At 41.3% G+C, this 13,384-nt stretch overlaps 1 protein-coding gene across 2 annotated transcripts; it reads left to right on the top strand.

Moving 5' to 3' along the window:
• The first annotated feature begins 428 nt into the window (after nucleotides 1–428).
• Nucleotides 429–12,492, top strand: si:dkey-30c15.10 (uncharacterized protein LOC559353 homolog). Of its 2 annotated transcripts, XM_054627562.1 has the most exons (17): nucleotides 429–1,246; nucleotides 1,640–1,974; nucleotides 2,085–2,182; nucleotides 2,700–2,829; nucleotides 3,900–4,035; nucleotides 4,718–4,894; nucleotides 5,046–5,172; nucleotides 5,485–5,533; nucleotides 5,959–6,012; nucleotides 6,099–6,131; nucleotides 6,225–6,246; nucleotides 6,431–6,540; nucleotides 7,126–7,179; nucleotides 7,872–7,958; nucleotides 8,543–8,650; nucleotides 8,738–8,865; nucleotides 11,217–12,492. In XM_054627562.1, exons 1-17 carry the CDS (start codon nucleotides 568–570, stop codon nucleotides 11,380–11,382), a joined length of 2,493 nt encoding a protein of 830 aa, XP_054483537.1. In that variant the 5' UTR covers nucleotides 429–567; the 3' UTR covers nucleotides 11,383–12,492. The 2 variants fall into 2 exon arrangements, with proteins under 2 accessions (XP_054483537.1, XP_054483538.1); XM_054627563.1 differs by lacking the exon at nucleotides 7,126–7,179.
• The last annotated feature ends 892 nt before the right edge of the window (nucleotides 12,493–13,384 follow it).

Here is a 13,384-nt window from a genome sequence, read left to right as displayed (position 1 = left end):
AACTCTAATGAGGGGCAGATGCACGCCGAATGGAAAGAGCAAAATCCTCGTCGAGGTGATGAAGTGAGGAGGAGGAAGGAAATAAAGACAAGCAGCCAGAGACCCAACAACCACAGACCCAGACCGTCTTGAAGCTGTCTTTTAGCGAGGATCAGAGTTTTTCCAAAGCACCTTTGGTGACGACCAGAATGTCTCAGAGTTGCCTACGGGTATTGAGCAAAGCTTGCTAGAATCAACTCCTGCGGAAGAGTCAGACATGAAGGACACGGTTGAAGTTTCCATAGTAACTGAACAGGGCAGGTCTGAAGTGTTTTCATATGAAGAAAGAGACAGCGAAGGCGGGATTGAGCCTTCAACAGATGAGGAGTTACTTTGTGGAGATATCCTCAAGACAAGGAGGACTCTATTGTAGCTGGAGAACAGGAGGAGGATGTGTGTGTAAAAGAGGAGGAAAGGGAGTTGGAATCATCCAGAGTGGAAAATGTGAAACAAAGCTGTGAGGCTGATCACAGTGAGCTCTCTGACCTCCAGGGTGGTGAATGTTGTTTGGTCAATGTCTCTGCTGAGATGGCTAGTTCCATTGAAATGCAGGAAGATGAGAAACCTAGACCTGAGGATGAGTCACAAAACTGTTTAGATAATTATGTGAAATACCAATCTAATTCAAGCAGAGACATGGAGTCCTGTGGAGGACTTCATGAGGGAGCAGATACAGAAGATGTTGATAGTGTCACAATAAAACCAAACCACAAAGACACAGGAGAATGTAGTCAAAGGAGTGATGTCTGTCAACAGTCAAATGAGATCCAGACAGTCGCTGTAAAAGAAGACAACATGGCACTAGAGTCAGACCAAAATAGCAGCGTGATACAAACGGATGCATCTACTTCAACTGATGCTGCTCAGTCTCTGATGGACACGCAGACTGGGTGCACAGAGCTCGATCAAAATATTGAATATGTAGCAAACGTTCAGGCTGAATCAGACACTGATTGGAATGATGGAGCTCAGAATTTGACAGATGTCCAGGTGTCGGATCAACTTTTGGAGAACAAGGAAATGGAGCAAGACGCAGTAAATGGAAGGCAGGTTGTTGTAAATGAGCCGAGAGAAAAAACTCACAAGGCAAAGGGAGGAGAGAGCTCAAAGAAAGTCACCTTCATCCTGGAACCTGAGCTCATCAATGACTCAACCCTGTCCGAGGCCAATACCTCCACTGAGTCCAGGGCAGAGACGAGTATGTCAGGTGAGAACAGTAAGACGGTGCAGGTGTGAACTCCTGAGGACACTTTAGGAGGAGTGGAGCACATGGGTGAAATATTTTGTTGGTAAGACCACTGGTAAACTGGATATACTGTTGGTTTTTTTTCTAAATAAAATCACAGGGTGGCTTAAGGTTTGACCATGCGTTTCCAACATGCAAACATGAACAGATAAGTGTGTTTGGAACTATTCATCTTAAAGTAGAGAGACCATTATGGGGCCACAGGCACACAGATGGTGTTGCACAGGTGCACTTGAGGGAGTAAATGCGACCGGGCATGAACCTGAAACAAGATGGATGGTGCCCATCTGTTGTAAAGTTTTGCAGTCCTTATTTGATTCACAAATAGCCCTCACACGTTTGTTTTTTCCACAGATGCCGAGCTGAACTCCCATGATGAGTCCAACACGGCTGAAATAATCGACCAGATGTTCGACGAGGTGCTGGAATACGCTGGAAGAATGGAAGAGAAGAGGAGGGGCGACGAAGACACCGAGGACCACGACAGTGGCATCTGCGTTTGCCCCAGGGACAAAGACAAGGTGGATACGGAGTCGGAGAAGGAGAAGAGTGAAGAAGAGGGGGAGTCCAAAGAAGAAGAGCACGATGAGAGCAAGAAGCTTGAAAGCAACAGAGATGAGCTAACTTTTCCTCCCAGCGGTATTCTCTCACCTCTCAGCAAGTCTGTAGAGGCTGTGGTTACCCCTCTGGTAAGATGAATTCATAACTTTGAGCTGTCCTTGCATGAGTTCCATTAGGGGAGCTCTCTGATAAATTCACAACCTAGGAAAATATTTAATGCTCCATATTCTACCAACAGCGACTGGCAGCGAGCCAGGAGTCCAATCCTTCCTCCCTGCTCTTGACTCCAGTAGAGACCAGCACCACCCCTATTGCTGAATCTGCTCCTCTCTACAGGTAATAACAGCATAGCCCTTTGTACAAACTCTGTTTGGAGTTCTCCGTCTTCAATCATCAGATGTCTTACGAACATCGTATAGAGAACCTTTAAACATTAATATCCTCACACTGGTTACTTGGCCAAGAAAGTACAATAAATAAAATAGCAATCTTAAATAATGTTTAAAATAAAAATACAATGATAATCGCTGTAGAACTTTGAGGTGCTTTTTAAAATTAAAGTCAAATGTTGGACCAGCAGGGCCATAGGCCTTACTAAAGCTACAAATTGAATCATTATATTAGACCAGATAAGATAACTAGGATTTTGGTTACCCTAATTATTAAATATTTTTCTGTTGCGTAAGGTCTGCATCGTATTACCATCATGCAATCCTATGAACATGTAATATATATTGTCATTATTTTTTACTAATAACTTTCTGAAGTTTTCTTTTCTTTTGAAGGAGCAGTAGTATATTACTGTACTATCACATGTCTGTAGTTTGATTTTGGTTTGTTCTGTGAATCACAGTATCGATGCCTACCGCACACAAAGACAGAGTAAGCTGCCCACCATTCAGAGCGTCACTCCTGGTGTTCAGAGACGAGCTCCAGAGAAGTCCCAACCTCAACCCTCCATCAACACCAAGGAGAAAATCACGGTGTGAAGCGCTGTTTATAGATACACTAACCCATTAACTGTTGTTGTTGTTGTCAATCAACTAATTTAACACGTCAACCAGTATTTCATTTAATTTCATTTATTAGGGGGGGTTTTTGTCAGGGAAAGTGCAGATAAATGGTAACCGGTTACAATAACATGATACAGATGTGCAGCAAGTATGATTTATAGTCAAGGCTATATTGCTACCCTTGTCCTTGGCTAGGCTTTTCTGCTTAAAGGGCCAGTGTGTGATTTCTGGGGCTCTATTAGCAAAAATGGAATATAGTAATCATAACTATGTTTTCCTTAGTTTATAATCACTTGAAACAAAGAATCCATGTTTTTGCGTTCCTATCTACAAAGGGATCGGGTCCCCTGCACTGAGTTTGCCTTGTTGCACCTCCATCTTTCTACAGTAGCCCAGAATGGACAAACCAAACACTAGCTCTGGAGAGACCCTTTTGTGTTTTTATGTTACCTCAAGGCCAATGTAGTTCTCAGATAAGCTTGGTAAACTGCGGTACCGCCAGCCGCAGTATGACTCCTGTTGCTCCTTAAGTAGTGTTGTTATGTATGGATGGCCTCTGAACGGGCAATCGGCTTTCCACGGTTTTTCACGTGGTGGCTTAGCGGAGAGGTATTCAGTTTGTTGCGATATGTAACGATACTGCTAGACGCCACCAAATCCTAAACACTGTACCTTAACATATCATTACCAAGAGTACATAAACTGAGCACATAAGAAATGGTGACATTATCATACATGTGACGTGATCGAATGAAAATTACAATATTTACATCACAATCATTGTCCTGAATATGTGTATGTGTGCATGCGTATATGTTCCCTAATGCATGACAATATAAATGTACGCAAAATTGTATGTCTGTGTTTTTTCTATGTGTATCTGTATCTGTATGAGTATGTACATACTTTTATAACATACTATTATTTCAGTCGATTGTAAATGTAAACAGCACTGCAGCTGCTGAAATCTTTGTTTGATTGAATTAGATCCAGTACAGGCGAGTGACCCCCAGTCTTCATATTGTCCTGTGTTTGTCCAGGCTCTTAATGAAGAAGCAGGGAAGCTGCAGACTGTGATCAACCAGACCCTGCAGGCTCTGAGCTGCTGTACTGATGAGGATCACGGACGGGGCTCGCTGGAGGAGGCTGAAGCTGAAAAGCTACTCTTGGTCTCCTGTATGTACACAGCCAGATTTTTGGTTTCATGTCCCATCTTTGTGTGCAACAGATAAGAAGCCATGTTCACACTGTTGGGTTCTTTTAGAAATTGTTGCCTCAAAATCAATCGCATTCTTTCCATATGATCTTACATCTTTCATACAGTAGTTAAAATAATATGAGCAACAGAATAACAGTATTGATAAAACGACACATGCATACATGTGTCTATTAATCAAAAGGTAAGCAACTTTAGAGAATGTAAGCTAGAATTTGTAAGTATCCCATCAAAATACATCTCAGCCCCTTAATATTAATTACATCTAAACTGCTTCTTTTCCAAAGCCTGAATAATTGTGTTCAACGCCTAATTTCATGCCTCCGCACAGGCAACAGCCTTGGCCAGAGGCAATAGATTTTCATCCGCCCATTCCATTCTCATGAACACGATTTCTCAGAAACGCCTGGAGGGAATATCTTCAAATTTGGCAATAACGTCCACCTGAACTCGAGGGGAATTAAGATTTTAGTGGTCAAAGGTCACTGTGACTTCACAAAACACATTTTTGGCCATAAGTCAAGTATTCGTACCAATATATCAATAGACATTGATGTAAACTGCAACATGAATGGTTGATGGAGGTACTCTATTTTTATTATCCTTTTGCATCTTATAACTCTTGTGATTCACTCGTCTCAGGTGAGAAACGCTCGGCCCTGCTGGCAGAGGTGGCCAGACTGAGAGAGGAGAGGAACTCCGAGTCAGGAGAGGACAGTGAGTATGTTTCCCAGCAGGCCTGCAGAGGGACCATCAGCATCACAAAGATCCAGCTGCCTCTCAAGGTGGAATTTGTCTGCTCTTCCCACAAGCGCACAGGTAGCACATTGCCTCATATTTAACATTGCTTTGATGCATCTGCATGATTTCAATAGAGGAAAAAATAACTATTTCAAAATGCAGGGCTTAATTATAATGTAGTTGTTTACATCTACTTTGAAATGATAGACTTGTTTATGTAACAACGCAGGTCGGCCAAGTCACTACTTTTTCGTCCTGATCCGCTACGGGCCCTGCAACATTGTCGCCACCCCGCTGGCCACAGCTGCTGATGCTCAGAATGGAGACACCATCTCCTTCCCGACTTCCGTCACTCTGTAAGCTGCTTTGTGGTCACTTCATTCGATAAATCCCATGCAGTTTCAATCAGTGATCAACATCACTGGACTAACCAGTTGTTCTCTGTTTATATATTGTTAACAGATGGTTATTGAATGATCACCTACAGAAAACTTTAACCAGATTGGCTCACTCTCAATCTCTTTGCACAATTTCATGTTGAAGTTCAACAATATGATTTAGCCTACTTGCCCTTTGAATTTGAAGAGTCTTATGCCTGAGTCAATGTGATCAGTTCAGTGGGAATATATAGTTTAATGCATATAATGTTTTGTCTCTTCCTATTTCAGGAAAGATATCCGCTCATCCTTTGAGATTGATGTGGAGGTCTACAGCCTGGTGAGACAAAACATTTGACATTTTGATGGACAGTTCTTTGCTACGTATTCATAAAGATATTTACTGAAATAGTAAAACAGCAGTTCCAGGGGGTTAACAATGTGTTTTCCCACACTTTTAACGCACATTTACTATTGTCAATCATAACCTCTATGTTCTAGAACACTGACACATGGACTATGACAGCATGTTGGATAGCCTAACGTGATGTTGGCTGGCACGTTGTTGACTAATTGTGTTCATGTGAGGTTGCTGAAGAGGATTGTTTGGTTTATTTTGTAGTTCATGCTGCATGCACGGCTTAGCGAACTGTAAGCGTGCTAGTTATCTTAGCATGCTGGTTGTCTTAAAGTTGTTTGCTGCAGAACTGCACAGCGATGTTCAATGTGGTCTCATTTTAATGTGTCTGTTTTTGTGCCATCTAGTCCCACACATCCGGTAGTAACTGCAGCGTGGACCGGACCACCACCAAGTCCCGGGTGAGTCAGTGAGCCCAACAATGAGCCAGGTGTGCATTTATCAATGACAGTCTTTAAAGTCCTTTATGTTGTCCTCACATATTCAGGTCACGCCAAGAAAGCTTCTGAACACTATCACAGTGAGCATCCAGTTTATATTTCATGCCCGAATATTACAGTATGTGTTGGTGTTTTTCACATCTCACCTAAACCTTTTCTTTGGTTTTCAACAGAGATCCAGTAACAGTCTGACATGTAAGTTGAGTTTATTTTGGACATTTGGATTTATTATAGTACAGGGGGGCTTCATTTTTTTCAAACTCTGGAATGGTAGCTAGTAAATGTTCAGGAATCATTTGGTATACAGAAAATAAAATTGATATGGAGGCATGTGATATATTAGTTATGAGTCTTCATTGTGAGCCTCTTTGTCCTTCAGCTACTGTTCTTCCCGCTCTCAACACTCGTCGCTCCAGCAACTTTTGTCTGGTGGGCTCCCACAAGATCACCTTGGCCTCACTGGGAAACAGCAAGTTCCCTCTGGATAAGGTAACTACTGGTATCATATCGTTGAGGTGGGATGCACTCACTGTTATTTTCACATCCGCCTTACTCTGGCCCAGAAGATGGCGTCTGCTGCTGAAATGTGTCCCTAGGCTTGTTAGTCAGTTGGATAATTTTGATAGTTAAAAATTAACTAACCAATAGATTCTATTGGAGACTTTCAGTGATATAAAAACCAGCCCTAGCTTCATCAACTTAACAAGATATCTTTGTCAGTATGGCAAGTAAGAAATTACATTTCATGACTATAGTTTGCTGGATTGTTTTTTTTTTTAAAGTGCATACATAAATATTTGTTCTGGTAATTGTTAGTTGAACTGAAGCATTCAGAGGGTCAAAGCGTTGCCCGTGTCACACATCCAGAGTCATTATGGTTAGCACCTCGATGTGCATTTCATTTCTGACCTCAAGTGCTGACCGACCAGAGAACAAGCACAGTGCTGCAGACACCCCTAAACACCCGTTTGGTGCTTTGATTATTCTGTTAGGTTTCTACACATGGGTGGGCTCACTGGTGATGTAACATGTCTGCCTCCCTCTCCCCTTCTCTGTCTTTCTTCCTCCACTCAGATGAAACTTGAGGGCAAAATCAGGAGGCTGCTGGGAGATGAATTTCAGGAAAAGGTTTTCACAGCACTGCCGACCCTTCACCTCTCACTGCTTCCCTTTGCAAAAACTAACCTTGTGTCTGACCATGAAAATTAACCGCTCCTTCAGTATTTATAGTGTTTGTTTGTGCATGACTTTTCGTTTGACTAGGTCAAGCGCTTTGCCATTTGATCTCAAAAATCAAAGGCAATATATATATTCTATTGACTCCAAAAGTCAATACATTGATGTGAAATGACAAAGTGCGCCATTGCTTCGAGAGATATTTACTTCCTGGTGCACAAACCCTTGACACGTATTCATAGTTAAATGTATTTGTAGATTCTCTGCTAAATTCTTGCATCATTTAATTTTGGATTACATGATATCCAGGAGGAAAATAGCAGCATAGAAACTACACTTTTAATCAATCATCGTCACTGTGTCATTTCACCTGATAAGAAGAATTTCACTCCAAAATGCAGTAGTCACCATGGTGATGCCTACTTATAGTAACACTCACTGTGTCTTAACAGTTATAAATTAAATATCTTGAATGTCGGAACAGTTTCAGGTTGTTTTTCTTTACAAAAATAAGTGCGGAGCATGTTTGAATGAAATTCCTCAAAATATTGTTGCCATTTCTTTCTTCTTTGCTTGCTTCTCTTCATGTCTTCCACATCATACCTGTTTAACAGTGTCTCCCCCTCTTCCTCTCTGGACCGCAGGTGCCTTTTCTCTCACCTCTAGAGGGCAACATCTACCTGCGAATGGACAGCGAAAGTCACTCTAATGTTCAGCACCAAGGCTTCCTGGTCAGTAATGTTATGTTGTTTATTTTTCAAAACTGTCTGGCTACATTACAATTGCATCTTAACATTACATAACATAAGTTTGCATAGAAATATGTGGGTACAACCCCAAGAAGAAGATGATTAAAATATGCTGGTCTACATAAAGAGTTCCATTTAAATACAATAGGAGTGTTTTTCCTTATTTAATTCTATGGGCCATGGTGCAGTCTGAACAAATGAGTTTTCAGTCTGCTACAGAAGATGTGGCGAGTTCCTGATGTAAATGGAGAGTTTGTTCCACCATTGTGAAGCCAGGACAGCAAACATTTTGTAGAGCGGTCGTTGGTGAACAGTTAAGTCGTGTGACATTCGCAGAACGTAGGGAACAGGTTGGGATGTACGGTTCGACCATGAACGGCAAAGCAGAACGTCTCTCTGAACGTCTTTTGCGGCTAGCAAACAATTTGGTATCATACTGACTTTGCTTTACTCTGAGTACAACAGTTACACACCGATCAAAACAGACAAGAGAGATGTTTTCCCTAATTGTTGGAAAACTGTTTTAAACTGCATTAAACATGCTTTTTATTTGGATCTTTTCCCAGACCATGTTTGAGTTGATCAGTGGATACGGGGTGTGGCATCGCCGATATTTTGTTCTGGTGGGATGCAACATGTACTACTGGAACCACCCCAACGACCAAGAAACTAAGGTACGGACCAACCCGACGGCAGGCCTGCAAACTGAAGTCACCAAGTCACTTTTCAATTAATTCTTGTTTTCTGTTTAAACGTCCCAGGAGGCAGAGGGCAGCATTTCTCTGTCCAGCTCCCACAGTCGGTGTGTCAGGCCTGTGAAGAGAGACTCCTGTGCTCGCCCCTTCACCTTCGAGCTGGTCAGCAACGTCCCACAGCAGCAGGACGCCAAGTAAGACGAGTTAAAACGAGAACACCCTGAAAAATGAGATCTGTGGAGCGATAGCTCTCCCCTGTTAAGGCCTGAATACTTTGACTGGTTTTAATCATGTTTGTTGCATACTTTGACCAATATAGAATGAAAATAATGGGACAATGTCTCCTACTCTGATAGATGTTTCAACAGGCTCACTAGCATCTATAGTCAGGGCCATAAGTATTTGGACTTCAATTATATATATATATATTAACCGTTTAGGAATTACAGCCATTTTTTCACAGTCCACCACATTTTCAGAGTCTCAAAAGTAATTTGACAAACTAACATAATTGGCCAGGCCTTTACTGCAGCCTCCTTCAGTTGCTCTTTGTTTGTGGGTATTATTGCCATCAGTTTTATCTTAAGTAAGTGAAAAGCATGCTCAATAAGGTTGAGATCAGGTGACTGACTTGGCCATTGAAGAAAATTAAATTCCTTTGCCTCTTTTCCCATAATGTTTTCGCTCATTATCCATCTGCACTGTGAAGTGCCGTCCAACCAATTTCAGCATTTGGCTGAATCTGAGCAGATAATATAGCCTTAAACGCCTAAAAAAATATTCGATCAGCTGTGACATAATCAATGAGCACCAGTGACCCAGCTCCATTGGCAGCCATACAAGCCCATGCCATACCACTGCCTGTCTGACAGATGATGTGGTATGTTTCAGATCATGAGCCGTTCATGTCCTTCTCCACACTTTTCTCTTCCCATCATTCTTGTGGTCAGGCTTTTTCAGATGTTTTCTGGCAAAGTGTTATCAGGTCTTCCTGTTCTTCAATGTCACCGGTGGTTTGCACCTTGTCTTAAACCAGGGGTGTCCAAACTACGGCCCGCTACAAATTCTAAAAACATAATGGAATATGGCCCACACATGAAACTTGCACTTAATGCTGCATTCACACCAAAAGCGAAGCGAATATTTCGCACGTCTAGTTTACATGTAAAGTCAATGCACAGACGCGAATATTCGCAAACTCGAGCCTGGCGGCGCGAATCAGGTGAAATATTCGTGGGACGCTGTGTTGCGACAGCCAATCAGCGTTGAGCTTCTCCTCCTGTCACTCTGTCATCGATCAGCCAATCAGCGTTGAGCTTCTCCTCCTGTCACTCTGTCATCGATCCGAGCTCCGTTCACAAAACAGGCATTTTAAAAGTGATTTCCTTCTCCTCCCGCAGAGAGAACTAACAAAACATGAATTCTGACTTTTTACAAACCACCATCATTATGTCGTTATTTCAGCGTCCCTTTTTGTACATTTATTGCAATTAAATCACAGTAAAATTGTTTATTTTCGGTTCATACGGCTCGAATAAATCCACAGATGATGTTATGAACTCAGACAAGACGGCGTTTAGTAGACGGCGTTTAGTTTCTCAGGATATCTGGGACTGCCACAACAAGTATAAAGCAGAAATAGTATTTATTTATTGCATGGTTGATGGTGAAATAAATGGATTTGTTGACGGAGGTTTCCATGGAGATAAGCCCCGCCCCCTCTCCTCTAGTGAGTGGCCCAGCCTTTCGTATATTTTTCTATATGTGGCCCTCAGTGAAAAAAGTTTGGACACCCCTGTCTTAAACCCTCTTTATTTAGATTCATGAAGGCGTCTCTTGATTTTAGACTTTGACATGACACGTCTACCTCCTCCAGACTATTCTTGACTTTTGTAGATGTTATGAAGGGGTTTTTCTTCACAGAGGAAAGAATTCTGCTATTATCAACTTTAGATGTCTTCTATAGGTTTCTGGGCCTTTTCGGAGTTGTTGAGCTTGTCAGTGCATTCCTTCTTTCTTTTTTTTTTATATTGTACCAAACTGTTATATCTGCCTGATAAGTTTGTTAATTTTTTTTTCAGCCTAATAATGGCCTGCTTCACTTGCACTGACAACTATTTGGTCCACATGCTGACAGTTCCAAGGATTAGCTACCAAATACAAATTCAACATTTTGAATCAACTCCAAAAAAATGTTTCTGCATAATTTGTCATGAACTAGTGAGAGAACAGGGCCACACCTGGCCAAGTAACCATTTGTCAAATTACTTTTGAGCCTCTGAAAATGTGGGGGACAGTAAAAATTGCTGTAATTCCTAAACGGTTAATGTGATCATTTTGTTTTATTCATTAAATTAGAGCTAAAAGTCTACACTTCAACCACATATTGACTGCTTCATTTCAAATCCATTGGAGTGGTGTAAAAAGGGAAAATTTGAAAATTGTGTCACTGTCCAAATACTGACTGACTGTATAACAGGCAGCTCTGGATTCTCTGACCGATCCCAAAATGCTGATGGATGTTGTTGTTGTTGTTGTTGTTCAGGTGTTGGTTTTCAGCCGACACCAAACAGGAGAGACTGGACTGGATGGAGAAATTCAACCAGGTGCTGTTGGACTTTCACACGTGGAACCGAACATCAGCAGCCCAAACAGAGAGTCAGCAGTCCAGCTCGTCCAGCAGTGGGAACCTGAGGGAGAGCATACTGTAACTAGATCACTAAACCAGCAAACCCACTCACATGTGCTTTTCTTATAGCGTCAGCTGCCTGGTGTTCATTAAAACACACAGTGGAATCTGCTTTAATGTGGTGGGTAGACGAGGTGCTACCAGGGTTTAAATTCTTTATCTCAGAGCTGCAGGAGATTTTTCTTTTTTGGGAGACGTCTATTTGATTTTCTTGCTATTGTTTATTTCTTTTTTTTTAATCTGAATCCAATCTGTACGGTTGGGTTTTTTTTACTTTTATTTGCCAACTAACAGTTGCCATTTGAACATTTTTAGTTTTTCTTTATTATGATTTTTGTTGAAAAGGTTTTATTTTGACTGTTTTTGTTCTGTGGCAATCAGCTGCTTTAGCCTTTTGTTGGCAATATAATTTGGTCACTTTGAGTAGCTAAGGGGAATCTTCTTGTAGCTTATATATTTTGACATAATTTACACATGTATTTAGAATCGTATTGTATTTTTGTATCATTTAAACTGGAAGGAAAAACAAATTATATAGATACATTAATAAATATTGAAGGTGAAGGATGTCTATAACTACTAAACTAATGTAGGATGAGAATGTAATTGAAATGGTGGGAAACACTACGAGTTATTAGAATATGGAAGGAATGCTAGCTCGTTGGAGCCGTTATTAGTCATTCAGACACGCAGTAGCTGCTTCTGTTGGGTGAAATAATGAGGTTTGGATCACAGGCCGGGTCAATCCAGTCTAGGTGGAAGCCAGCTGATATTTGACTGTTTCTTTATAATGTGATAGAACAACACTTGGTGCCTTTTTTAACTAAAGAAGTAACCAGTTAAAATGCCATCACTTGGGGTTTTTCCCAGTGCCCCTGCAATGTTCCCTCATATTCCCAGGTACATGATTTGTATTACTGCAGATACTTAAGCCCATATAATTAAATATTTAAACCTATATTGTATGTGTAATACAGTTGATGAGGTCAAAGAATGAATGTAGTCTGTTCTGCCTGATGTCTCTGTTCTTTTACATGTATGTCCACCTTTCAGTCTGTCACTGTCATAAATGTTATTCATGTGAACTCTCATTCTATGCACTTAATTGGAAGTATACAATAAATTGATTTGAAATGGCTACAAAAACAGTTTATGGACTTTACCAATTCAGGATGGGGGTTTTACATGTAGAAGCTGGTAAAAAAAAAAAGGCTAATTATTCTAAATTATAATGACTCAGCCACATTAGATAATATCACTTTAATAGTTCCATGTTATTCTCAAAAGCCAACATGCTGAAATCGGTTTACAATGTTATTTCAAACGGATGTATCAGACAGATAGACTTATTTAAATACTCCCCCATGCCTTTACGTCTCACCACATAGACCAAGAATGTAAAAGTGAATTGTAGATGTGCTATATGTAAGGAGCCTGGGAGAGTCTGGCAGGAAGGAAGCTCAGGTCAGGAATGTCAATCAGGAAGTAGTCTAGAATTAGACTTCCTGTTGGTCACACAGCTCCTCCGGGTGGAGTCGGTGCCAGGTTCTACGGAGCCCAAGGTGATAAGGGCGACGGAGAGGGGGTCGGGCGGCACACAAACAGCTGGGTTGAATTGGCCAACACCAACTGTTAGAGCAGTAAAGTACCCTTGTTGCTGGGCGGTGGTTCTATACAGTGAGTTTTTTCATTGTCAATCTAAGTTCAGTAGGGTCAATGCAAATGATTGTAAACATGATGTTTTCCTGTCAGATTTTACTCAATCCGACCAGCTTCCTGATCAGACTTTGTTACATCTTCGTATGCACATTTGTGTCTTATGGTGGCGCTATAGCTAAGGTCAGCAGGTCACCATCGTCTGGGGATCAAGAACGTCTGCAGGAAATTTCACATCAATGGGATCTGCTGTCAAGTATCGACTGGCCGATGGACAGCCAGTACAAAAGCTACATTGTTGCCAAATGTCTCGATGCTAGACTTCATCTTTAACTTGATTTCATCCTGCAGGACGGCTGTAAATGCAC

This window comes from Anoplopoma fimbria, unplaced genomic scaffold (assembly GCF_027596085.1).
Source record: "Anoplopoma fimbria isolate UVic2021 breed Golden Eagle Sablefish unplaced genomic scaffold, Afim_UVic_2022 Un_contig_9290_pilon_pilon, whole genome shotgun sequence".
Classification (NCBI taxonomy): domain Eukaryota; kingdom Metazoa; phylum Chordata; class Actinopteri; order Perciformes; family Anoplopomatidae; genus Anoplopoma; species Anoplopoma fimbria.
Note: the sequence above shows the minus strand (reverse complement) of the source record. Positions and strands in the feature narration are given on the sequence as shown.